Source organism: Sceloporus undulatus, chromosome 1 (assembly GCF_019175285.1).
Source record: "Sceloporus undulatus isolate JIND9_A2432 ecotype Alabama chromosome 1, SceUnd_v1.1, whole genome shotgun sequence".
Lineage (NCBI taxonomy): Eukaryota > Metazoa > Chordata > Lepidosauria > Squamata > Phrynosomatidae > Sceloporus > Sceloporus undulatus.
The window spans coordinates 244,728,500-244,756,022 of NC_056522.1; the positions used below are offsets into that span (position 1 = coordinate 244,728,500).

The window sequence follows — 27,523 nt, forward strand, 5'->3', positions numbered from 1 at the left end:
CCACTCTGCATCTCAGTTAGAATTTGGTCAGAGGCAGCAGAATTCTCTGGCTAAGAATTCAAAATGTGCCTCCCTAACCTGACATTCCATGATACCACGAGAAATTGCCATGGCAGCTAAAGTGGAATCACTTTAGTGCTATAAATGTGCTGTTTGAAAGGGCCCTGAACTGTTGGTGGGTAAGCTTTCTCAGGGCATTTTCCCCTGGGCTGTAACTGAAGTGAGGGAAGTTGAGGGACACAGAAAAAAGATTGTATAATGAAAGATGAGATGCTCCAATATCCCCTGTCCAGCTACCTGAGCACATTAGTCCCACAACTCAGCGATGAGAATCCCACTGACATCTTCTCCTTGATTTTGCCTACTGAAAGCATTTCCTTTTCTATCAAACTGAATACGAATGGGCTGAAAAGAATGCAGTATAAATTGTCAACATAACACTAGTTTGGATCATCAGAAAAGGTGTTTGTACTTTTTTCTTGGAACTATTTATGCTTCCATAGGCAATTTGTGCACCTGAGTATTTCTACTCACAAAGAATAAAACACAATTTATTAGATGTGAGTTTTTCTCAGGTTTAGGATAATAACTTTGAAAGTATTTCTCCAAAGTAAAATACTTAGGTATGTATTTGGCCCATAACACACTGGAGAAGTAATGTAGTTTGAGACTACTTTAACTGCCCTGGCTCAGTGCTAGGGAATCCTGGGAATTGTAGTTTATTGTGGCACTATAGCTCTCTGACAGAGAAGGCTAAATGTCTCAGAAACGTGCATTTCCCAGAATTCCCCAGGACAGTTAAAATTATTTCAAACTGGATTATTTTGGCAGTGTGTTTTGGACCTTTCTTTTCCTATTTATAAATTGTGTATTGTTCCAATGATTCCATGTTTTGACATCAACAAAATGAGATGAATTAACTGTAATGAAAATCTACAAATTAAAAGCATGGAATTCTGAAATCATATGTATAATTTTCTTCATGAATTAACTGTCCAGCATTTAAGGATTGCTCTTCTGTGAATCATATAGTGTGATAAATGATGCCCATATAATGCACCACAAAATAATAACCAAATAGATAAACAATAACCAAACCCTTAGGCAGCTTAAGCATTCAGAAGGAAATTAAGTCTTGAGAAAGTAGATTGTCACTTCCCAATAGTGTGTGCTATATAAATTTTAACTGTGACAGGTGTCAGTTTGAAAAGAAGTCCCATGAGCTACTGAGCTACTCTTAAAAGCTCAACATTGTCAAATATTTGGAAAGTTAGCTCAGTAGAATCTCACACTGGACTAATACAAATATGTAGGTATATAGATTAAGTACTAACAGCCTTTGGAATAAAAGCTTAAATGCACACTCAAATGCACTGAAATGATTTTGAGTCAGGTTCCATATTCCACTGCAATGTGAGACCAATATATAGTGGTCATCTCTCTATAAACAGGATTAAAATATACATTAGATACAAGAGCTATAATATTTGTTGTTACTCTGTTCCACATATTAATTTTGCATCACCATTCTCAGCATTGGATTATAGGAAACAATTCTGAGTTTGTTTGATGCAGTTGGAAATGAAAGTCTGTGAGGTATCTGTGGAGGTGAAACCACTTTTCAGATATTATATAACTTTTTCCTGCATAGAAGGTTTCTTGCAAACCCTGTTGTAAAGACATTTTGCCATGTCCTTTATCCTTTCCTGCATTTATTTTGCTGTCCATGGAAACTGATCTCTTGCAGGGGAGGGGATTACCTGAGTTCCAACAATGATGCTCATGCTATAGATATATTGTGGCTATCTCTGCATGCTCTAATAATGCAATTGCTTTTATTGATACCCTAACCGCTTCCAGATTGACCAGGTTCTTAAAGTCAAGCACAACTTTTCCTCGGAGGCTGACTTCAGGGCCATCAAATCTCTAACCTTGGGAAGAGTCACAGGTAGGCATTGATAATGCTTACTGATTTGTAGATGACTATGTGATGATCATCTATATTATATATAGTTTAGATATGTGTGGGAAAGCTTTTCTTTCCAGTTTGTTTTTGTTTTGTTTTTTGGGTATACACCATGTAGAGTGTTAACACATAGTTTTGTCTGAGTCAAATATTAATGATAGGGATCATCAATGTGTAGCAAAATGCAACAGAAGAGGAATAAGTTGAGTGATTGCAAGTAATTGGACAGGTTTCATAAGGTCTTGAAAAACTCCTCTATGGGTGCCTTCTCAGCTGTAAATAAATAAAAAAATAATAAAACTTTTATTTGTATCCCGCTTTTCTGTGACAAGACAATCAAAGCGGCTCACAGCACATTAAAATCCACATTTTCAAAATTATGTCCCAAATTCCCCCCCTTAAAACAGGATTAAACATATTACAATTAAAATATCTATTAAAAACAAAATAAAAAGGATTAATGCTTATAGAGGTCAGATTGGTGCTAATGCTAGCTTCATTCTTTTGCAAAGCAAAAATATGACTTTTTAATCAAAGCCATGGGGCATAATTGGTCTGTTCTAAAATGCACATGCTCATGGTTTTAAATTGTTTTAACTTTGCAAACCTATTTTAACCTGTTACATTGACTGGCATGCTTTTAATCTGTTTATGTTATTTTTTATTCTTTAAATTTTTAAATTGTCTTACTGTTTATAATTGATTTTAATTGTTTGGCACCAAAAAGCTGTTGGGATATAGGGCAGAATGTAAATATTTTAATAAATATGTGAATTCACAAATAAATCTGTGCAGCATAAAATTTTGTGGGGGAGATCATATTTTGTTAGAAGAATAAGGACCAAATTGTATAAAGATATTGCTTATGGGGTTCCTCCTGCGAATGGAGCTAAGAAAGATTTTGTGGTTCTAATATGGATGGACCAGCATAATATAATGGTTTGAGTATTGGACTAAGACTCTGGAAGACAAGGGTTTGAATCCCTGCTTGCCAAGGTAAACATACTTGGTGACCTTGGGCAAGTTGCTCTCAGCCTGAGAGGATGACAATGGCAAACCCCTTCTGAACAAAACTTGCCAAGAAAATCCTGTGATAGATTTGTCTTAGGGTCACCATAAGTGACAAACAACTTGAAGGTACAGAACAACAGCAAGCAACAAGCCCTTGTTGCCCAAGGGGGAAAATAGCTGGACATCATTAAACTATTTACCCTGGCAATGCTGAAGAAAACTGAAAAAGAATGGACGGAGCATTTCCTGATCAAGGTGAGACGAAAAGCCACTACCCATAACCTTCTTGGGGGTGGAAAACCTATTAGAATGGTCTGCCTTAGAAGGCTGATGGAACCCAAAAGGTTCTGAGAAGCCCTAGAGGGTCTTATGGTTGGGAACGACAGCGATTCTGTCGATGCCCTGGTTGATACCTGGAATGACGACCTTACCAGGGCTGTAGACACTATCGCTCCTGAGCACCCTCTCCAGCTCGCTCCAAAAAAGAAACCATGGTACACACAAGATCTTTGCAAAATAAAGCGGACTGCGTGGCGGCTAGACCACTGCTGGCGAAAACACCACCACTTATCCGATAAGACGCTCCTTGAGAACACATTAGAGTCTTATGGATTGGCGATTGAGGTAGCAAAGAATTTGTTCTATGCTGCCCATATTGCATTGGCAGAGTTGCACCCAGAAGAGCTGTTCAGGGTGGTTAGAGAGCTAACTCAACAGCCTCCCACCCTGACTCCATTGTTAGAACCAACTGTTGCCTGCTGTGATGCTTTTGATGACTTTTTTGCCGATAAAATTGCTCAGATAAGCGCTGATTTTAACGCCAGCATTAAAACGGAGACTATAAGAGAGGTGTCTAGCGACTCCGTGGACTATATTAGACTGGATCTATTTGAGTTTGTAACTACTGATGAAGTGGACAAGCTCCTTGGAAGTGTAAGGAGGACAACATGCCCCCTCGATCCCTGCCCATCATGGCTGACCGTTCAGGGAGGGGACACAGTAACAAAATTGTTACAGACTATAATCAACACATCCCTTAGGGAGGGGAAATTTCCAGCTTCCTTAAAACAAGCTGTGGTTAAACCGCTCTTGAAAATACCCTCCCTAGATCCCCTGATTAGAAATAACTATAGGCTGGTCTCGTTTTTACCATTTCTGGGCAAGGTGGTCGAGAGGGTGGTTGCCCTCCAACTCCAAGCTGTTTTGGATGAAACCGATTATCTGGACCCATTTCAAACTGGCTTCAGGGCGGGATACGGAGTAGAGATGGCCATGGTCGCCTTGCTCGATGAACTCCGTCTGGGCATTGACAGGGGAAGTGTGACCCTGCTGGTGTTCTTGGACATCTCAATGGCATTCAATACTATAGACCATGGTATCTTTCTGGGGCACCTGAGGGAGTTAGGTATCGGAGGAACTGTACTCCAGTGGTTCCGTTCCTACCTCTCGGGCAGGTTCCAGATGGTGATGCTGGGGGACAGTTGTTCTTGTAAGAGAGAGCTGACATCCGGCATCCCTCAAGGTACCATCCTGTCCCCCATGCTTTTTAACATTTACACAAAGCCGCTGGGCAAAGTCATCCAGAGACATGGGGCTCGATGTTATCAGTACACTGATGACACCCAAATCTATCTCTCCATGTTTCCGACTGAAGCAGTGACCAAGGATGGCATTTCACCTCTGAATGCCTGCCTTGGGTTGGCTGGATGAGGGAAAACAAACTCAAGTTGAATCCAGAGAAAACGGATGGTACCTAGTGATAGGTACCCCTGGCCCAGGGAAGAAGATCTGCCATCCATTCCTGGATGGGGTCACACTTCCCCTGAAGGACGAGGTTCACAGTTTAGGCATGCTTCTGGATTCGTCTTTACAGTTGTCATCCCAGGTGGAGGCGATATCCAGGAGTGCTTGGCACCAATTTTGATTGATACACCAGCTGCGTCCCTACCTAACTCAGGAGGTCCTTGAAACAGTGGTAGATGCAATAGTAACTTCTGATTTAGATTTCTGTAATGCGCCCTACATGGGGCTACCTTTGTACCAAACCCAGAAGCTTCAATTGATTCAAAATGCTGCAGCCAGATTGATCACTAAAACATCTAGATCAGAACATATCACACCGATATTAAAATCTTTACACTGGCTACCAATCAGCTTCTGGGCCCAATACAAAGTGTTGGTTATTACCTTTAAAACCCTACATGGCTCAGGCTCTAGTAACTCGAAAAAAGTTAATGATCACATCCAAAAAATCCAGTTTCATCCCCCCCCCCAAAAAAAAATCCAGTTTCCTGCACATAAAATTTTGGTTTTGTGCAAAAAAAGGAGAATCCAAACATTTGTTTAAAGAAATAAGGGTGCGGTACACACAGCACTGAAAAGGTGGGCTGGAGGTGCCCAGTTTTCCTCCAGATGGATGCAGCAGCAGCCAAACTGTGTGGTGTCCCTCTAAAAAAGAACCCAGAAAAAAAACAGGTTCTTCTTGGCGTGCACAGACGTTGTCATCAGTGTGTCATTGACGCACTGTGATGTGTCCATGATGGAAGTGCGGTGGACAGAGGTGCAGACCTGTTGCTGTGCTTGCATCATGCACATGCACCCGTATGGACGGCACTGTGTAAAGTCCATACATGCTGGAGTTCCGGAGCGTGCGGATGCTGCGTGCTCCGGAACCCTAGTATCGGCAGTGGCATGCCACTTTTGGCCCATCTGTCCAGGGCCAATATTTCAACAAACTGTTATTTAAAACAAATTCTGTACAGAATAGGTCCCACACTATGAAGGTTCCCATCATTCCAGGATTGTCTTTATCACACTTCCTGACCTTCAAGAAACACATTTTTCAACCTTTAAAAAAAATATTCTGAATATGCTATCCATCCCTACTGTACACAAATTATTATACTTCCAAGCCACTCATTCCTTTCATTTATTCATACAGTTATGCCCATGCCTCATTTCTTGCCCCCCCCCAAAAAAAAAGCACTAGAGAGCTTAGCTGGAGACTCCATTTAACTGGAATTAACTGACAAATACTAAAATCTCTAGCTACATTTGGTCACACAGTGAAGATGTGGTTCGCTTCCCAAGCAATCTGTTTTTCCTCTTTGCACATTTCTCACTTGAGAATTTTTAAGGACAATAAAGGAGTTTAAATGAAACTACTGTTATTTCCATTTCAAAAGGTGTGTGTGTGTATGTTTCATGTGTATAGTCTCTCACGCAGGTATATTGCTCACCTGAGAGGGGAAAATTATATGACTGAATGGAAGAGAACTGTATACAAGTCAGTTCCTAAATGAAGCATAGACCTATTCAAAGAAAACCAAAAAAGTTGGAGCATAACATAAGGGATACCACCGTAGAAGATGAATTTAAAAAAATACTTGATCTACCTCTCACTAGAGCAAGTAAAACTTGTCACATATTTTCTGAGAGTCATTTAAATATGAGCTAAACTCTACAAAATAACAGCTTTGATGAAATAACAGATTTTAAAATTATAGTGTACCTGCACAAACACTTTTGTTATTCAAAAGACTATATTGATTTTTGAATTGCTGTCAACACTGTTGGATGACTGCCCTTGGTTTTGATCCCAAATCTCTAGTTTCTTGTTAGGTGGTTGAAGGTTGGAAGTGCACATGTGATACCAAGTAGGAATTAGTATTTCATGCTTCTTCACTGTCCTTTAAAATATTCCTTATTAACCGTTTGTTTTATTCCTTATTCTAATGGTAAAACCATGTTTCTCATTGGCCTTGCTAACTTTACCTAGCTAGCTAGTTTCAGTAAATAAATAAACTTAAGATGGGAGCATTAATTTCATGAAGCCTTTTAGATCCTGAAACCCATCCCAGCTCAAAGATATTTAGCCCACCCATTAACCACAGCTAATGATCACATCAAATAACTGTTGACTATAGAACATTAGAGCAGAGGTGGTGAAACATAAGTGCTTCAGACATTTTGGAGTTCAATTCCAGAAGACCCAGCCATCATGGCCAGTAGGAAAGGATTGTTGGAGGTGTAGTGCAAAACATGTGGAGGGTTAAATGTTCTCCACTCCTGTGAAGAAGGAAGCAACATAGATATTCTCCAGTTCTACTTGGGACACAATCTAACGTGACATTTAGGAAATATTTAAAGGGGGGAAACCTTTGTTGCAGTAATCTGTAATAATATGAGACAGAGGCTGCATCTCTACTGCAGAAATAATGTAGTTTGACACCTCTTAACTGTCATGGCTCAGTACTGTGGGATTCTAGGATTTGTAATTTTAGCCTTTTCTGTCAGAGAGCTCTGGTCCAACAACTAACAACAAATCCCAGGATTCCTTTGGTTGGAGCCATGACAGTTAAATAAGTCAAATTGCATTATTTCCGCAATATAGATGCAGCTCGGGGGTTATTTGCTTTATCTCCAAGTTTGTGAAATGTAGCCATGTAAAATGTGACATGGATATTTGAAGTACACCATGTGGGTGTACATTTCTGAGATATTTTGTAATAATAATAATAATAATAATAATAATAATAATAATAATAATAAATTTATTTGTATCCTGCCGAATCAACGAGGAATCCAGGCAGCTAACAACAATGGAAGTACAATAAAAAATACAATAAAAACAAACAAATCCATTCCCAGCCCCCCCAACCATATAAAGCAGACAATAAAAATAAACAATATCAATATGGTTGCAATCAATGGGAAAACGTAAGAACGTTACAAATCAAACAAGGTTCATAAAAAAAGCCTTTCCCCAACCCCTCAGCACACTGATTTCAGTTAGCTGTATCTTGCAGTACAAAGTTGAATCATTAGGTAGCAGATAAGCCTTTCCAGTAGAAGGAGGGCAGGCATTTCATAAGTACGAGGATTCCTCAAGAGAGTAGGAGGTCTTGAGGTTTGGTCTAATTTTTTTACAGTTATTTTTGGATTGGTAACTTAGGACAATTCTCCTTAAATCTTCACTTCTGGTCTCACTAGTGTATAACCAAGCCATCAAGTGATCTATTCCTCATGCCAAACATGTTTATTATATGTATATATCTGTGTGCAGTTGAAGAAAAGGAGAGAGATAACATAATCATTTCTGCCTTATAGGTAGGGAGAAGAAAATGAGGTTGTGAAACAAGTGGAAAGAAAAAACAGGGAGAAAGGGGGAGAAACTGGAAATGTATATACCTTATTACCCCATTGAATGAGTTTTGCTTGCATTGTAGAAATGTAACCATGTGTACATTTAGATGATTAGCTTGCTATGATTGCTTATTTTTACTTAATAAGAAAGACAGGTCTTTAGCATTTTTAAAAGCCAATAGAGGAGGAAACCACTAATCTGTCCAACTGTTTTGTCAGAAACAAACCTCTTACTGTCTTTCAGTGTGTTTAGCAAAGGACGTCACATCACAATTTGATTCTTAGGGATTTAAAATTGTAGGGTCTCCTACTGATCTCTGCAATGTGTACTGTTTGGAGCCATACTAAATGTTACTGCTACTCAAGGGTTAATATTACAATCCTCAGCTGTGAACTTTCCACTTCTATGGGAAAATGGTAAGGGCTGTTTCCTGTGTTCTCTTCATTGAATTGATAACAACGGGCCCATTCTCGCTTACTGGAAAATCCACTTCTTGAACCAATTCCTGAAACCAATTTAGAAGAAATGCAGTTCCCACTATATTTGCGCAAGTTTCAGGAATCGGTTCAGTAATCGGCAAGTGGCAAGGGACAGCTTGTTGTCCCAGCCTGCCCTGGCCCCAAAATCACCTGCCCAGCTTCTTTACTGGCTTCTTTGGCCGCTGACCAGCTTCCCTCTGCCTTTTTGAAAATTTCCCACAGCTGGGGAGGCCAGAAGGAGGTCGCAGAGAAGCCGGGGGAAAGCCGGGAAGGAGGTTGCAAGTTTTCAGGCTTCTCTGAAACCTTCTTCTGGCCTCCCCGGCCACAGGAAAAAATTTTTAAAAGCCCAGGGAAGCCGGTCAGTGGCCCAAAAAGCAGGTAAGGAGGCTGGGCCAGGGAGTTTGGGGCCAGGAGAGGCTGGGAAATGCCAGGCCTTTCCTGGCCCCTGGGCTGGGCTGCCAGTGGGAACTAGGGCAGATTCGATTACGATTGTGCTGAATCGATTTATTTCTAAATAAATTGATTCAGCCCCCCAAACACCCCATTTTCCCAGCATCTTTTTGACGCCGGTTAAATGGGTAAAAATGGGCAAAAAGCATGGGCCCCTTTCTGAACCAATTCCTAAAATCGGATTCAGTGGGAATCATGCCCATTTAACCCAGATCACAATCTGGATTTAAACATAATGGGAACGCAGCCAACATTTTTGAATTTTGCAACTGCATTTTGCATTGTTGATGTACTGAAGTAGCAAGGGAGAGATTAAACTGTGTGAAAGAGATGGGATTAATAAGGGAGACAAAATGGAATGAAGGCCAAATTCCTCTTTCAGAGATATTATCCCTGCAGTTTAACAATATTCTCTTGCCCACTCCATTGAACTTAAGTTATTTGAAAAGCCAATTAACAGTGCAATCTTAAGGCAATTTTGTTAGGAGTGTTTTTGAGTGGGAAATTATCTATGTGCATTGGTCAACACTTTCATGGCTTGACCTCTGATTTGCATAATGAGCAAATTCGCATAGCATGCAAATCTGGCTGCCAAGATTTGGGAAGGTGGAAAGTGGCACATGTAAGAGAGAGAGAGAGAGAGAGAGAGAGATATCCTGGTACCTGATAAGGATGGAAAAAGAAAAGCAGGGCAAGAGTAAATGAAAACTGGGCAGAATGGGGGAGTAATTGTTTCTGGAGTGGATGACCAAAGGGGCATCTAGCAGATGTAAAGTTAGCAAAACTGAAGGGAACATATAATAAATTTTGAACTAGATGACTAAGTAATTTGTTAGTTACAGTGGGACCTCTTCTTACATGGGGGGTCCGTTCCAGATCCCCCCACATAAGGGAAAATCCGCCTATGCTCGATCCCCATAGGAAATAATGGGGTGCGTGAATGTGGCGGAGCGGTCATTGTTTTCCTCCCCAAGCAGCTTCCGTGTAAGCTGGAAGCTGCATAACATGCATCCATGCATGGCGTGGGCACACTGCATTACATAATATAATTGCATATCAGAATGAAATTACAATAGACTTATCTTAGCTCTAGTTTTGGGTATTTATATCTTTATAACAATTTCTTGTTGTAAGATCATTGCCTTAAATGTTGTCAAAAATAATTATATTTTTCAAACATCAGAAACAGTTATATAATATGTATGACGCGAAAAGGTTAGTCCCTATAATCCTCTAGAAAATGTCACATTTGCTTGTCTTGGTTTTACTTCATCTTCCAGATTCACACACAGTCCTGTTGTCTCCAAAGATCTCTTTTGTGATCTCACACGTGCCCTGTCTCTAAAAGACTAAATTGTTGAATGCCTTTTCTGCTCAAAATATTCTAGCTTCTTGCTTTCAGACTCTCAGTCCTGTGTCTACAGTGGTCACCAAGGTGTAAATATAAGAAATTACTTGGTTATACTTTTAACATTTTTGCCAAGGTTTCTTCATTTATGGCCATTAAAAAACCTTATCCTTTCATCTACATTCTGTGACTAAGTGGTTTAAGGTGACAAATGACATATTTATGTTTATCTAGAATAGCCTTATAAGTAGAGATGGTGAGCCAGTGTGGTATAGTGGTTTGAGTATTGGACGATGACTCTGGAGACCAGGGTATGATTGCCAGCTCAGCCATGAAACCCACTGAGTGACCTTGGGCAAGTCAAATGCTCTCTGCGTCAGGGGAAGCCAATGGCAAACCTCCTTTGAAGAAATCTTGCCAAGAAAACCCCGTGATAGGTTTGCCTTATGGTTTCCATAAGTCAAAAATAACTTGAAGGCAGAAGAAGAACAACATGAAAAATGGGGGTAGGGAAAATAAAATCATTTGGTCTCATTTTTCCAAAGGTCCCCCCACCGCAGGAAAAAAAAAGATTATGTGATATTTTCTTTTAGAATGATGAATAAAATGTTTAGCACAAGGTGTTTTACTGAAAAAATTTTCTAATAACTATGTAAGAGGAAGACTTTAATAATTACAGTTACTGATGTTAGTTTCCTTTTCACAATTCTTTTTTATGGGAAAAATTTGTTATGTTTGCTTGACACTATAGTAAAACTAGAGGAAATGAAATAATTTTCTTACTAGTGTTGTAGACTGCCTCCTCCTCCTCCTCCTCCTCCTCCTCCACCACCACCATCTGGCAGAACCAAAAAGGCTTCTCATAGTTCAGGACATTATAGGACCATTTGTAACATATTGTTTTAAAGTAAGTTTGATTTATAATTGTATTCTGGATTTAATGTAGTTTTGTATATCAAACATGGTAGTTTCATGCCAAATAAATTTATATATAATGCATTTTATGTTTCTACAGTAATAAAGTGATCTTCCATCTGTAAAGAGTAGAATTTCAGTTTAAAAAATGATTCCTCCCCATGGTTTCAAACTTTTCATCTTGTGTGGCTTAGCAACAAGACTATCATGCTATTCTTATAATTCCATTTTGAGAACACTTGAAAGATCCATAACACTTCATGTACCCCAGTCTTTCAGATGCTACTGTCTTCTGTTTCCAGCTGTCTTCTCTGTAACATTCTGCTCTGGTAGGAAGTGGAAGTAGACAGGTGAATTGAGTACTGTGGTTGCTGAGGTTAAGTTTAACACTGGATCACTAAATAAGCATGTTTGAGAACCAGCCTACTGTAGTGTTAAGATAGTTGGATGTGGACAAGAGTGAACCAGGTCCTGACTGAGGGGTGAAATTGGTGGGTCAAAGAAAGCAGTTTCTTCCTGCTTTGAAGGCTGAGCATTTGTGTAATGCATGCTTCCAAAATGAGCAGAAACTGGATTGAAGCTGCACTCTGGGGCTGAAAAACAGAGCAAAAAGAAGCTGCAACATTTCAACTTAGCCTGGAAAATGTGCATCTTCAACCTATATATAAATGCCCTACTATGAGAGCAGTTCTGAATGATTGATCCATTCTAACCCTAACCCTAAAGCTGTACATAAACAAAGTGGTGCAGCTGCACATTTAAAAATGATAAAGCCATTATACCCAAATGGTTGGGGTGGCAATGCAAAAAAAAATTAAAGTGTGACTCCTCCAATGGATAAAAGTCCAACATACATAAACCTTGCACTGTTGGCCATTGAAATGCATATCTGACTTTTATTTATGCTTTGTAGCAAATGGGTAGAAGAAGCAAACCACTGGAGGCAGGGCTGCCACACTCCCACATCTGCCCCTAGCATGCATTCAGCTTTATCTATTTTCTCTTTCTGTGACTAGTTCCTCATTTCAAATGGGAAGTTGGTCTGCATGGGGGTTTATTTCTGTCTGTAATATGTCATTCAGGAAAGATATTGTTTCATTTTCCTCCATATGCAGCCAAGATGAGCAATTGTGCTGTGAGATGGGTGGGATTTTTTTCCCCTTCCAGGCCATACTGGCACATTCCTGTCAGTCTGGAAGTGACATCATGAACTTTACCGCACAGGGGCTCCACAGAACAGGCCGAGAACAGAATGGAAAGGGCCGGGAATGAGTGGGGGACACATTTTACTGTACACAGAAGTCCCTCACTCATTCCATTCCCTTCCCTTCCATTCCCAATCTATCCCGGAACAGTTCTCAAAAATCATGTCCTCTGGGACAGATTGGGAACAGAAGGGAAAGGAACGGAATGAGTGAGGGACTTCTGTGTGCAGTAAAATGTATCCCCCACTAGTTCTGTTCCCTTCCTGGCCCCTTTTGGACTGTTATCCTTCCGTTCCATGAAGCCTGTGTGGTAAGGTCCCATGTTTCATTTTGGCCATTCATCAGCTGTTTGGGGATTAGTTTAGTTTTGTTATTTGAGAGGGCAGGTTACGGGAGACAAATTGAGTTGTTTGCAGCTCTTTGAAGTATTTTCAGACAGTTTTTCAGCTGCAGGACAATGTGATTCAGGGTGATGAGGGAAGCATAAAAAGTGGGCAGGGCACTTACAGGGCACCCAACCCTCTCATTTACTGTGTAGTGAGATCATCTGAAAATAGGCTGCTAGGAGGTTCTAACATATTATGAATACTAGCCACTGTTGGTTAATTTATCTTAAATCTAAGAAATCTCGAGTTCATGCTGACCTTCAAGCATGGTCTAATCCTACATGGATCTTACTATGAACTAAGCAAAAGAAAAAGTCACTTTGTGTTGTGAGAAAAACATTCTACATCCATCTCTGGAGACAGATACTATTTTCAGAAATAGAGTTTGCACAGTAATATTACTTAATTGCTGTATCTTATCTTACACTCCAGAGAATATCTATAGGATCCCTGTAGGGAGGATTGTCGAAGCACAAGGTTGCAAAGTATCCACCCTCTTCCCCCTTGAGATTCTCTCTTGCAGCTTTATTTTTAGACAGAATTGAAGCTCTCCTTGCTGACTGCAGCTGTCTTCTATCAAAAGAATCTTGCATTCTATTATTTGGCATTTACAGCTCCCCATTATGACACTTCCATCAACCCCTTTTCTTATAACAACTCTGAACCCTGATTAAAAAGTGGGAAACAGCAGGGGTGTGGTAGTGCTTTGATACATTGCTTTGCAAAGGTTGGATGGATGGCTTTTGAGGTGGAACAGAAAGTGTCATCTTCTGGCTTCGTAACTGTGTCTATTTATTTTCAACTCTTCTGGAATGTTAGAAATTGTGTAGGCAAAATGTGTGTTGATATATGAGAACTATACTCAGCAGATATTTATCAGACGTTTCTTGTAAAGTGCTGCTAATGTATGATAAAAGTCAAATTCTATTATTTATCATGAGATGAGAGCCAGCATGGTATAGTGGTTTGAGTGACACTGGGAGATCAGGGTTTGAATCCCCACTTGGCCATGGAAACCGACTGGGTGACCTTGGGCAAGTCACACTCTCTCAGTCAGAGTAAGGTAAGGGCAAACCCATCTGAACAAATACTGCCAAGAAAACCCCAATGTGGAGTCACCTTAGGGTCACCATAAATCAGAATGACTTGAAATCATGGGATGGATGGATGGATGGATGGTCAGAAAATACATCTGTTATCAACTGGTTATCTATAGGTAGTTTTCACTAGGTCAAGCTGCTGGTCACACATTCCCTATTTTTGCATCAAATTATATTGTTGAAATTAAGAAAGCTTTGGGTAAGAAAGAGATAATTTTGATGTGGGAGGGCTGTGAGCACTATTCAGCTCTAGTAATCAAGTTCAGAAAGTGTATGTCTGTTGCACTCCATTTGGTTGATCTAGGGATGGATCTTTTTTGTTTTTCTTAAGTAGCTGCCTCAGCCCTAAAGTCTCTCCACCCCTGTCCTAAGGATTTTTTATTTTTATTTTGAAGAATGATTCATATTTCTTGATCATCCACCATCTCCAGTAGCTGGATTTTTAAAGAAATTTTAGCACATTCACTTTGTGTAATATAAGTCATTCCTGGATATATGTGCCCAAAGAGAGGGAAAAGCTCCTTGTTTTTGCCTAGAGTTAGGGGCTCTACAGACCAAATGGCCCCAGAAGGAGGCAGTGGCAACAACTTCTGGGCGGGTGGTTTTTGCATCCCGGCAGGGGAGCCATAGGTGCACTCACACACCATGATAATGCCCCTTGTGTTCAGCACCATTTGGGCACTGCACCACACAGACGTCATCGTGGCACACACCATGTAGAAGGGTGCACACCATAATGGTGGCCAAGTGGCCCAACAAGGGCTTTGAGCATGTGAACGCTCAGCCCTAGCTGAACCCTAGTGCACGTAAAGGCTGGCACAAAGTGCCTGTCTGTATAGCCCCTAAATTGCTAAATTGGATACCCACAGAAAAATTGTTTAGTTTTGGGGAAGCATGCAAATGTGGCTTTAAGGTTAGCATGCCTTCTATTAACTTTAATTTCTTCTCCTTTCTTTGACATGTGAGTTAGTAGGTTTTTTTCCCAACTGAAAAATTTCAAAAACACACTAAGATTGCATTTCTGCACACATATTGTTGGGAGTTTCTCAGAACCTTGCTTCTGAGAATAAAAATGGAAATGAAGAGCAACTACACTAAATTTTGAACCTTATGGTTCTAAACTGAATCCTTATTAAAGTAGACTCATTGAACAAATGGCATTTATGGATGTGTTGATCTACCAAATGGCCATTTCTTCAGTTGGTCCACTGCTAGCATTTAAGCATCCCAGAGGAATATTTCACATGAATTGGACCTCAAGAAAAGATTCTTCAGATCTTTCATTTGTTAACAGAAGAGTTCTGTAAGCCCTGTATGTTTTGGTCCATGTGGAAGAACAAATATTGTACTGTGTTGAGGTGGTACTTTCCTTCCTTCCTTCCTTCCTTCCTTCTTGGTTCTCCTCTCCTCCTTTTTCTACTACTGCTTTCTCCACTTTTGTGGCATCACTATAGGCCCAATTTTCCACTTTCAGTGCTAATATCCTAAACATAGACCTTTCCTTTGCGGAAATAACATCTCAACTATATCTTTCCTTTTCAAACTCTGACTCAAGTATATTGTTTTTGTGTTCTCTCTCTAATAATTGGCCCCAGAATTACTAAAAAAAATAACAGGAAGATGTTTTCCCATGGAAACAATGAGAGCAATACAAAAATGGTGGAAGATCAAGGAATGTGAGGCTGACATTTTCATCTCCTTGTACAAGTATCTCAGTTTGCCCAAAAATCTGCTTGTCTACACTCAACTTTCAAGAGTGAGTCACAAACTCAAGAACCATCTGAACTTTTCCTCCCTGCCCCTGTGGTGAAAACATGGCCCATATTTTTTACTGCAGAGTCACTTCCCAGAAAGCCCCAAGGACCCAATTTGATGTTTAGTGGCAGTGCTCGGAAACAAGTATGCCTGCGGGTAATTTTCTGCTTGCCTTGTGTGCTCTGGTGTAGAAATTCATTGCTAATTACTATGCATCTTTCTTCTATCTAATTTGTGACTGTTCCAGGCAGCAATTGCAACCATCAATTTGAAAGGACAGTCCAAAAAGAAATCTTGTTATTATATTATTATTTTTATTAGGTGAACATACTGAGCCCACTCTTGGCACTGGAGTTTCAATCTGCTTGGAGCTCAGCTTTCCAAATAATGAGATTTCTGTCTGATTACATACACTGTTCTGCAACTTCTAGGTGGGGGGGGGGGAAGAGAAATCTACAGTGGTGATGAAAGTCAGTGGTGATGAAAGTCCAGGCGAGATGCTGTTGGATGAATGAAGTTATCTACAAACCTTTATGGATTTTTGCTGAGGTCTGCTACCAAAATAGTCATGTTTGCCCTTTATTCAGATTCCTGAACAATGATGCTTGGCTAAAGTGTAGTAGGGAGCAAGACCAAAGACATTGTGCTACCTGAAATGAAGAAGAAGATGTGGCTCCTCCACACTCCATGTACAAAAGCAACTGGAGTAACAGCTCAATCTTAATTACTGGCAATAGAATAGCATCCTACAGCACACCTGAAGTTAAAATGCTAGTTTAAGGAGTGCAAGGCCAGCTTTCCTCCCCAATATCTTGCTGCCAATTGTTGCACCTGTTGTGAGGGATGACCTAATGGGAGGTCTGAGTCTAGTAAAGAACTATCCATATGCTTTCAGACTGGCATATTCCAAGTGCTTTTCACTTTCATTTACAGCTTATCTATACAGCAAATAATATTGCCAATGCATAAAAAGTGCATCCCAAGAATCTGCTACAGTCATGTGAATTTGTTACATCAGAATTCATAACAAACAAGACCATAATAAATGAATAAATATGCCTCAAACAAATGATAGGAACACACTATAATATTTCAGTCAATGTCAATGCCAATAGCCAGCATAGATAAATCAAGCTATATAATCACAAAAATACAGGCCTGGGTAGAATTCCATTGGCTTATAACATAGGTTAAAAGCATTTATAGAAAAAATTACTGCATCCGGTGTTGAAATGAGGCACAGAAAGAAATAAAGGGCATCATATCCATGATGCATGTTTGTATTTGATAACTTTTCCTCTTGTGTTGGTTGGAATCTGTTAAATCAGTGGTTCTTAACGTTTTCTTCAACAAAAATACATTTTCTTGCCATGGACCACCAAGTCTTAATTCAGGATTTAAAACCCTAAAGTGCATCAAATATTTATTTAAAGCTTCTCTTCAAGGGTCTTCAGATTTGGAGAAAAGAGAGAAATAAGTAAATGCACACTTCTATTGTAATATTTTCTTGGAATCATTCAACAACAACACTTAGACATGCAACCATGGTCCAATATTACTAGCTAACTATAATTAATTAATTAATTAATTAATGAGAAGGCTGGTGCTGCATTTCATTTACGGGCCTTGTTATATCAGGCTTAATAGCTGAAACTTGTATTCTGAGTTCTGACTATCCATTTTTCAAATGATTTCTATACTTAATTTTTAGATAAATGAGAGCAGAGAATGATTTTTCACACAAGTATGGCATTATTTAAGGCATCAATACTTTCATAGCCTTCTTCAACAGTTTCTGAATAATCTGCTTGTAAGTGAGCCCATAAATTTGGAAGGGAATATTGCTTGAAGTGCAATTTAAGAGTACCTTCTGTGGATATTTCTGTGATCTTTTCTTCCTCTTCTGCTGTGAGTCCCTCTAGTTCATACACATTAACTGAAAATTGATCTCTAGTCCAGTTTTTGCTTCTATCAGAAACAGGAAAATATTCATGGAAACTATGCTGCAAATCTTTTCAAATGTCATGTGAGAAGAGATGTGTCCTCTTTGGACAGCTCTTCTTAGGTGGAACCAAGAAAATTTGTGAGGTTTGGAAATGGCTCATAGTTTCAGTTTAATGCGCAATGATGCCATAATTCTACCTTTTTTGTCATTGCTTTGATTTTGTGTTCAAATTGAAAAACTAACTTTTTCTCCTTGAAGATTTAAGTTGAGCATATTTAAATGGGTGGTGATATCTGACAAATATGCTAATTTTACTAACCAAGAAAAGTCTGTCAGATGATCACTAAGAATAAATTGCTCTTCCATGAGGAATAATTTTAACTTATCTCTCAATTCCCGAAAATGAACAAAAAATTTACTTCATGATAACCAATGAACTTCACAGTGTAGCAAAAGGTGATGGTGGTCACCATCCATATCTTTGCAAAGTTGCTGGAAAAGTCTTGAAATCAGTGATTTGCTTTTTATAAAGTTGACAATTTTGGCTGATTCATTTAAAGTCTGTTTAATTTTTCTGGTATCTTCTTAGCAACTAGAGCTTTCTTATTTATGCAGTATTTGAATTAAGTCACTGACGGTATGATTTCCTTAACCCATGCTACAAGTCCAGTAAGCTTTCCAGATGTGGCTCATGGTCCATCTGTGCTACCAATCAATGTCGTGAGATGTTATAAACTCAGTTAAACTGTTACATACTTCTTCAGCTGTGGTGTGTACCAATGTGGAGATGGTCAGGAAGACTTCAAAAATAGTTCTCTCATTCTCATACCTAACATAGCACAATAAGATTCTTTCTTTATTATATCTGTGCTTTCGCCCAGTTGTAGAACAAAAATAGGAGGACATGTGAATTCTTTCTAATAACTGTTCCTTGATATTGCCCAACCAACTGATTTGCTTGTTAACAGTGTCATATATTAAGGAAAGGTTCTTGCCAGCTTTCTTTTTTATCAATGCAGAAACCACAATTTTTGTATCAGGTAATATAAATTATTTGGCTATTATGTGTGGTTCTCTTAATTTTGCTTTTAGTCAAGAATCTGTAAATGTGGCCCTCAGTTCGTTTTAAGTGTTACAACCAGTTGCAGTCTTTTTTCTCTGTGTGTCTGTGTCTCTTTTTTCAATATTTCCTTACTTTCCTGAAGTTCCTGCTTCTTACCTTTGAAACAATCAGTGTTCTTTGTGGCATGTTCATTATATTTACTATTGAAAGGTCTTTGCAGTTTTTATGGTTTCATGTCCTCATTGAACTACATCGTAATATAACACACACTGTGGTAGTTGCTTGTGTTCTGGGCCTGTATATGTGAAGTCAATCAACAGACATTCCTTTCTTTAACAGCAACACTTTTAAGCTGACTGGAAGAAGCTTCATTTTACTTTGAACAGGATGCATCATCATCATCATCATCATCATCATCATCATCAATACTTTTACATTTCAAATTCAGCCAGCAATCCCTCCTAAGGCTTAGTCAAAATGTATTGTTATAAAATTCACCGTGATAACATTGAAAAGTCACTTTACAATAACTGAACACTTTTATTCATAGAAAATGAAGGAGAAACACAACCATTTTCAATAATCCACAGTTATCATTCCAAAGTCTGTCACAACACTCACTCACACTGACTGACTCCTACTCTTTCCACCTGCAAACAGTCTTTCTTTTATACATGAATTTCTTCAAGATCATTCTCAACACAACTACAAAATTATGGAAAGCAATAGATGAACAGAGAATGTGGTGATACACTGTGAACTCTATTATAGTTTGGTGCCACTACCAAGACAGCTTCTGGTTGTATGCATGGTACCAAGAAGTGTCCTGTGTTTTCTCTTGGCCACTCCGCATCATTCACTTGTATGTTCTCACCATGTGCAAAAGCAGCAAGTGCTGGGTACATTTTTTTTCAGTTAAACAGTTGTTTTCATAACTGTTTTTTTTTTTTTTTACTTTTGTTAGTTTTTAATTGAGGCAGTAGGATAATACAATAAGTACAATTGATAGATCAAACTATTATTCTTAAAGTTATATTTAAATAAATATTCTTTCTTTCTTTCTTTCTTTCTTTCTTTCTTTCCTTTTCTTACTTAACCGATAAAGCTCATTACATTTCTTTAAGCCTTTGTGGCCCTCCAGGGGTTCATAGACCACAGGGTATGGACCATTGTACTACATCAAACACATACATATCTTATCACACATTGACTACTAACAGATTTATCATGACATAAAATTGTAAAAATAAGTTGTGTAGAAAGTGAACGCCACACTAAATCTACAGGTCTTTATGATGCTGCAGGAAGACAATCTGGGTGCATGTCAGCAGGTGGATTCCTGGTGAGCCATGGGGTGCATGAAATGAAGGGCAATGAGGTCACCAGGTTTGCGAGTGATTTATAAGAACTGGATGTGAAAGATTAATGCTTTTGAAAACCCCAGGGCATAGTAGAAAATGAATCTGACATCTTAGGAAATGGTATTTTCTTCTCATTGCTACTGGTACTCTCTTATAGGGCACCATGTTGCCAGAGGTGCTGAATCTAAATTAATATGTAAAACCTAGCCCTCTAGAAATCTATAGTTATTAAACATCTTGCAGTGGGTTGTTGCAAAAGAAAGGTCAGCGGCTTTGGAATCACTGAAATATTTCTATTATCTTGGTCTTAGGTGACATCTTTGTTACTCGAGTTTTGTAATGAACAACTGTAAATAACTTCTTGCCAAGTCATATTTTATTTTCATCAAGCCAATGCACATTGCATGTACAGTACATACCATAAACGTGACCATCAGAAAATGCTGATTCCATCCTAATTTGGATAATAAAACCAAACCTAAAGCAATCATATTTCAAAAATATTTCTCTGAGCACATACATTCAAGGCAATGGTGGAAAACATGGTGTATACTTGTGTTTTGCATTCCCATTCCCATCAGTCTTAATCAGAATTGCAAATGTTAAGGATTGATAGGTGTTAATTTTCTATAACTGTTTACGAGAGAATAAGCCCCATTTAACATAACTGGATTTATTTTTGAGTAAATATGGATTGTGCTGTAAAAGAAGTTCAAAGAGTAGGGACTACTCTACAACAGAAACAAGTAGGAAATAGTCAGAGATGCTGCAGTAGATTAGTTTTATGTTGAAAAATGGCTTGGAATATTTTAAACTTTATAGCTTGATTTTTAATGTGTATCTCCTTTCCCCAACTCTTTGAAGGCAGAGTAGGCTTCTTTGGTGCATTCTTTCCATCTTAAATAACAGAGACAGCCATAATAACACATGCAAGATTATAGCCATGAATCAGCAAAGAAAAGGTATTGGAGTCATCAGAAGAGTTATACAAAAGCTGGAATGAATGTAAAAACCCACTCCTTCATTTCAGGGTCAACAGATGCCAAGGAAAACATCGAGGTTAATAATGCAGAACATTTAATAATATATTTAGCAGCAGAATTGAAAATATATGTTCAAAGTGTTCTAATGTAGGAAGTACACACACACACACACACACACACACACACACCATCCTTCATTTCCCAATTAATGCCAACCACACAAAACATGATTATGTAAAACTTCATAAGGACTATGCTAGTTGTAGACAATTCTTAAGTATGGTAGCCATTTACATGTTTTTTTTTTCTTAATCAGTGCGTGGGCCTGTCTCAAATTTCAGGAATCTTTTCATTGCTGGTGAAATGTGAAACAGTAGGGCTTTCAGATGTCAGAGCCTCACCCTGATTTTGCATTAATATGGGAACATAAGAGTAATTTAAAATTAAAATTTTAGGGCACTTTCACAATACACCACCATAGTGCTATGATTCCACTTTAACTGCAGACTCTGCCTCCTATGAAATCCTGGGGTTTGTAGTTTGGTCAGAGGCACCAGAGAAGCTCTCTGGCTAAGGATTTTAAAGACCTCTCCCTAAACTGCAAATCCCTGGATTCCATAGAATAGAACCATAGCAGTTAATGTGAAATAACAGCATTGTATTTCTGTAGTGTGAACATGCCCCTGGTTGAGGCTCTAGTATGAATGATTTGATGGACCGACATTTTTTCTGTGCTCCAAAAATTATAGTATTACTAATATAGTATAGGCTTTCTTCTTGGAGAATGCAATGGAGAAATTCTACTATTCATTAACCTTTGGATTTCAGATTGTATTGAACTGTTTGTACAGGTTGTGTCTCCCTTATCCAAAATTCCAAAATGCAAAATATTCCAAAAACAAAAACTTTTCTCATTGGTGACTGGGATAGTGACACCTTTGCTTTCTGATGATTCAGTGTACACAAACTTTTTTCATGCACAAAAAATATTATTTATAAATACAGTCAACCTTCTGTTTTCGTGAGGAATTTGTTCTGGACCACCACCACCCCCCGCGCGAAAATGGAGTTTTGCATATATTCAAGCCCCATTGACTTGAATATAGGTGTGTGCCCGCCCGCGTGCGCACACATCTGCACACCTCGGACACAGCCCATTATTTCACCCTCTGTTTGTCCCTCACACATAAGTGAGGGACGTGGGTATGAAAACTGTGAGAACAAAGGGAGGACTGTATTGTATAAAAGTATCTTCAGTCTTTGTGTATATAAAAAATAAATGAATTATGTGTTTAAACTTGGGTCTCAACTCCAAGATATCTCATTATGTACTTATATGCAAATAGAATTATTCCAAACTAATAATAATAATAAAAGTCTAAAGCACTTCTGGTCCCAAGCACTTTGAATAACAGAGACTCAACCTGTATCAGAAATTGTCAGGTGAGTAGTTAAATAGATAAAAACTATGGCCCTGTACAGATGGGCAAAAAGCACTGGCCTGTGAGCAGAGTCAGGGCTGAGTGTTCCCACACTCAATGCCCTTATGCTGCTACCAGGGCACCATTTTCGCATGCGCCGGTCCACACAGCACGTGCCATGATGACACACCTCTGATGCTCTGTCCAAATGGTGCAGTGCCAAAGGGACATCATCATGCTGCCCCATTGTGGTTATGATGCCCTTTAAGATGGTGTAAAAAGGAGCCATTTTTTCTGGCTTCTTTTTGCACTCTCTAGAGGCTGGATTGGTGCCATGGCATGCAGTTGCCACAGCACTAATCCAGTGTGAAAAGGGACAGCATCTTGCCATCTCTTCAGCCCAATCTGTACAGCCCCTATGTTCAAATGCTCTTTGATTTGTATATGTACCAAAAAGCCAGTTTTTAAAAATGTTCCACTTGCTTTGTATGTTACAGATGGTCAGGGACTCGATCCAGAAGTCTCCAAGGCAAACTCCTTTGGATTCATAGGGTGCATGTCATCTGTTCAGTACAACCACATTTCTCCACTGAAAGCTGCCTTACGACATCCGAGTATAGCACCTGTGACAGTTCTGGGTTCTTTGTCTGAATCAAACTGTAGGGCTTTAGTAGCAGTCGATGTGAATACAGCAACTACGATATATTCGTCATCAGGTATGGTCAATCATTTTGTGGAAATAGATAATTGAACTGGGACACTAGAGTGGTATTTTTCTAGTACATCACACACATACCTCATCATAGCACCAACTGAGTAATATTCAGTTGTATGACTAGATATTTTTACTAATACAAGTTGTTCACATTGTACCAAGTAAAAGGGATTCGAATCCCACCTAGAAGGATTGCATTGAGTAGGCTCTTAGCTGTTAGGCCAATCTAGAAGTTGGAACGATTGGAAAAACAGAAGAAATGTGTTGTTGTTTTTAATTAGACAAGTGTCAAACTGATCAGCAATTTCTAACTGAATTTATTTATATAGTTATCTATTTGTGTGCTTGGTTTTGCTAAAACAATTTACAAGAGCAGAGACAGAGAAGTTACATTCTGGAAACTCAGAAGAGGAGGAAATGAGCAGTTTGAGAAGTTTTGGTCTGTGAGAAATCACACTGTAACTCTCTTCTCTGTAGGAATGATATAAAAAATCCTATCCTTGCAACAAATATGCAGGCTTCAGTGCACTTAAGAGATCAGAACTCCAATGACCTCTTTCTTCTCAATGTTTATATGATTATAGCCCCCAGAACTAATGAAAAAACATCTCCATGTTGTTACTAGCTCTAATTATATAGAAAAGTTTTCCAGTGTGCTATGTCTTTTGATCACTTCTGCAACACATGGCTAACTTCTTATATCTCACTAGTAATGTTCAAAGCAGAGCTTTAATCGGAGGTGGGAATAATGCAGCCCCCCAGATACAGTTGATCTGCAGTTCCCAGTATTACTCACCCCTGGTTATCCTGGATAGAGATTCTTGGAGTTGCAGTCCAACCATCTGGAGGGCTGCATCATTCCTCCCTAGTTTAATGATTAGCAAACATAAAACATAAGTCATAATGGTGATTGGTCATCAATATGTTGAAAAATCAAGGTGAGTGAAATGTAGGAACAGATGTTTGTGCTCAAAAAAGTCCTACAGCACAATGAAAGTCTGCCATGAGTAACAGACCTGGAGGTAAATAGGCAGGGAATTATTTCATTTTTGTTTTTGAATGGATTTGAAATTTGCCACAAAGTGGCTAATAAATTAACAAGTGAAAACAATATCAAAACAGTGCCCCAAAACACAGTGAACAGTAATGCATTTTTAAAAAAAAATACATATTCATTATGATAACAAAGCAGGATATAAGCAGCCATCAGTGTAAATGAATGAAGCTCAGCAGTAGTCACCTTGGTAGGCTTCAGGTTTTGCCTGCTGATAGAGAGGGGCTAGACAGACCTCCTTATGAAGGATTAAAGGACAAAGGAGACCCTCTGGATCAAATTAAAGGTCTATTCATGTCAACAATGTGATAAATGGGAATCCCATAAGCAGGCAATATATACAATAATCCTCTCCTGATAATGTTTAACAACTGGCATTCAGAGATATACTGCCCATGATATGGGTGGTAAGAACCATTTCACAGGCCTGGAACCATGCACTGAATATAATCACTAGCAGCCTCAAATAATCCATCTTCCATTAATTTATCAAATCACCTTGCATAACCATCCAAAATGGTAGATGGCACTCTATCATGTGGTAGTCACTTTCATAGGTACTCTGTGTGAACATTTCCCCTCCTCTCATTTTACTTTCCTGAATCTTTCACCATTAAACTTCATTTCATAGCCAGGTTTTCATCCTGTGAGTTTCTTCCATCTTTTGCCATCCCATATATCATTTATAAAGAACTAGCATGTCTTCTCCCAAATTATTTGCATGCCAAAGCCTCAAACATTGTTAATGGAGAAATTGCCTCAACTCCTTAGGTGCAGGCACTAACAAAGCCAAACACACCTCAAATACTTGTGGGACACGGACAAGGCTTTCACTGACAGAAATTGGATATACATAATTGAAAAATAGTATATCACTTTGAAGAAGGGGCCATAGATCAGTGGACAGTGAAGGTGTACTGTACATGCAGAAGGCCCCAAGATTAATGTCCAGCACATCCAAAGAACAATATGGGTAACCCATACTGGTCTTGATGGACAAATAACATGAAATAGGCATGATGTAGTGGTTTGAGTGTTCGATTACGACTCTGTAGATCAGGGTTCGATCCCCAACTTGGCCATTAAACCCACTGAGAGACTGTGGCAAGTCACACCCTCTCAGTCTTGGGGAAAGGCAATGACAAACCTCCTCTGAGCAAATCTTGCCAAGAAAAACTCACAATAGCTTCACTTTAGGCACACAACAAGTATAAAGCAGCTCACTATATTCCAGATTACAATGCTTAGACTGTTCAACAATGCAAGGTCTGAAGATTCAGGCCACGAAAGAGGGAATCTCTGTTTTATTTTTGTTTATTACTCTGAGTACCATATGAAACTCATCCTCTCAGTGTTGTATTCATTATCCCCCCCCCCCAACTATATGGAATTTTCTCCATTGACCAAAGGATATCTGTGCACATCTGATATATATATATATCACATCTGATATATATATATATATATATATATATATATATATATATATATATTAGATGTATGTTTTTTTTTTCAAATGGGCACATGATTTGATGCATAGTTTTTGTCACTAAAATGCATCTGCAATCTTGGCAAAGTATGGATTCCAAATAAAAGTTCTGCTTTAGTCCATTAACAGATTTGGGAGGTTAAAGTGGGTATTGATATAAGAAAATGTGAACCTAACAAATTTCTTTTTCATCCCCAATGACATTCTCCTAAATTTTCTTTATCAACCAGCAGGGAAAACCTCTTCCTTGGTTCTGGGCTATATTGCCATACCTAGCTTATCATTTGATTAGCATCTTGTTACATTCTTTTTTGGTGTAAGTTAACTTGTTCCTTGAGTTCTCAAGTCACACTCATTAATATTTCTTTATGATAGTGGTAAGAATGTGTAAGCTGGTACAAGCTCTTGAGTTTTCCTGCCTATACATTTTGCTCTGTGCTTGCCTCTTACTCTCTCCTATTTTGAACAGAGTCATACTACATGCTCATGATGATCCCAACAGTTCATTTTTGCCTGTACTGTAACTATTAATTAGCCCCTTGGGCATCTTAAATGTTTTGCATCTTGGGATTGATTACATATTGTCAGGGTCATGTTGTTATTACCACAGACTAGAAGCACAAAGGGACATTCCAAAGAAACTTTTCTTTAAAAAATACATTAAGATAACATATTGGTTGTGACCAAACATCTCCTCAGCACAGTGTAAATATTTCCATGTGGAGATACACTGCATAAGTTCTACACAAGTCCCCATGCAGAATAACAATACAGTCGACCCTCCTAACTTGCGGTTCTCAGATCTGCACCCTTGAAAATCTGTGGAGGGGCGACCTTCACTATTTTCAATGAGGAGCGTGCCCAGCGCACGTGCCGAAATTGCACACATGGGCACATGTCCCATTCAAGCCTATAGGGTTTGTATATGTGTGAGACTCCTTTTGGGGGGGGGGGGGTGATCCAGAACAAATCCCCTGTGAAGACAGCGGGCCAACTGTAGATGCTAATGACAAGGTGTCATTCAAAATGCAGAATACATGATGCACAACTGTGTGTTATGTAGGATACAAAGTGCACAGCCACAATGCAAAGTATAAGATGCACAACTGCACTGTGTAATGCAAAATGTACAACTTGCAAAACAATACATAGATCTCTGTGCAACTCTGCTTCTGCAGCTATCAGCAAAATGCTTCCATTGCACAATGGTGACTTTTTGGCCTTGCATGAAAAGCATGACTTATGCATATGTATGTTCCTAATAAGATGCTGCTCAATGTCTTGTAAAACATTATTGGATAATGACTTTCAGACTGAAATATGTCTCTATAATCAGGAATTGTGTTTAATCTCCCTCTCAAGATGTCAGATATGCAAGCTCTGGAATGCTGCCATGTCCAGTTTTTTTTTTTTTAAACATACCCACACCTATTTAATAACAACTTGATGACATCTCTTAGCTTATTTTCTTCCAACACCATTTTAATTTGGAACATATCCCCATATCATTTGCTCCTTTATCCAACACATACTGCAGCAAACAAGAGAAGTTATTGACACTATGCAAAGTGAATGTGAACTATCTTCACTCTCCCTGTGGTGAATACGTTCCAGTTTGCATGCTCTTGTTTCTGGTTCCAAAGGTTTGTCTGGCTCCAGCTGTTACTGAGGAAACACTTCTTGTGATTGGCATCATCCTCAAGTGTTTTTCTGGGTGTCTGCAAACAAAAT

General features: G+C 38.9%; 1 protein-coding gene across 1 annotated transcript in view; it reads left to right on the plus strand.

The window, feature by feature from the left end:
* CNTNAP5 (contactin associated protein family member 5) overlaps positions 1–27,523 on the plus strand; it is a 479,983-nt gene that overhangs the window by 438,734 nt on the left and 13,726 nt on the right. The window contains exons 21-22 of the mRNA XM_042445209.1: positions 1,861–1,948; positions 23,032–23,250. Of these exons, the coding sequence (XP_042301143.1) occupies positions 1,861–1,948; positions 23,032–23,250 (307 nt within the window). The remainder of the gene's footprint in view (positions 1–1,860; positions 1,949–23,031; positions 23,251–27,523) is intronic.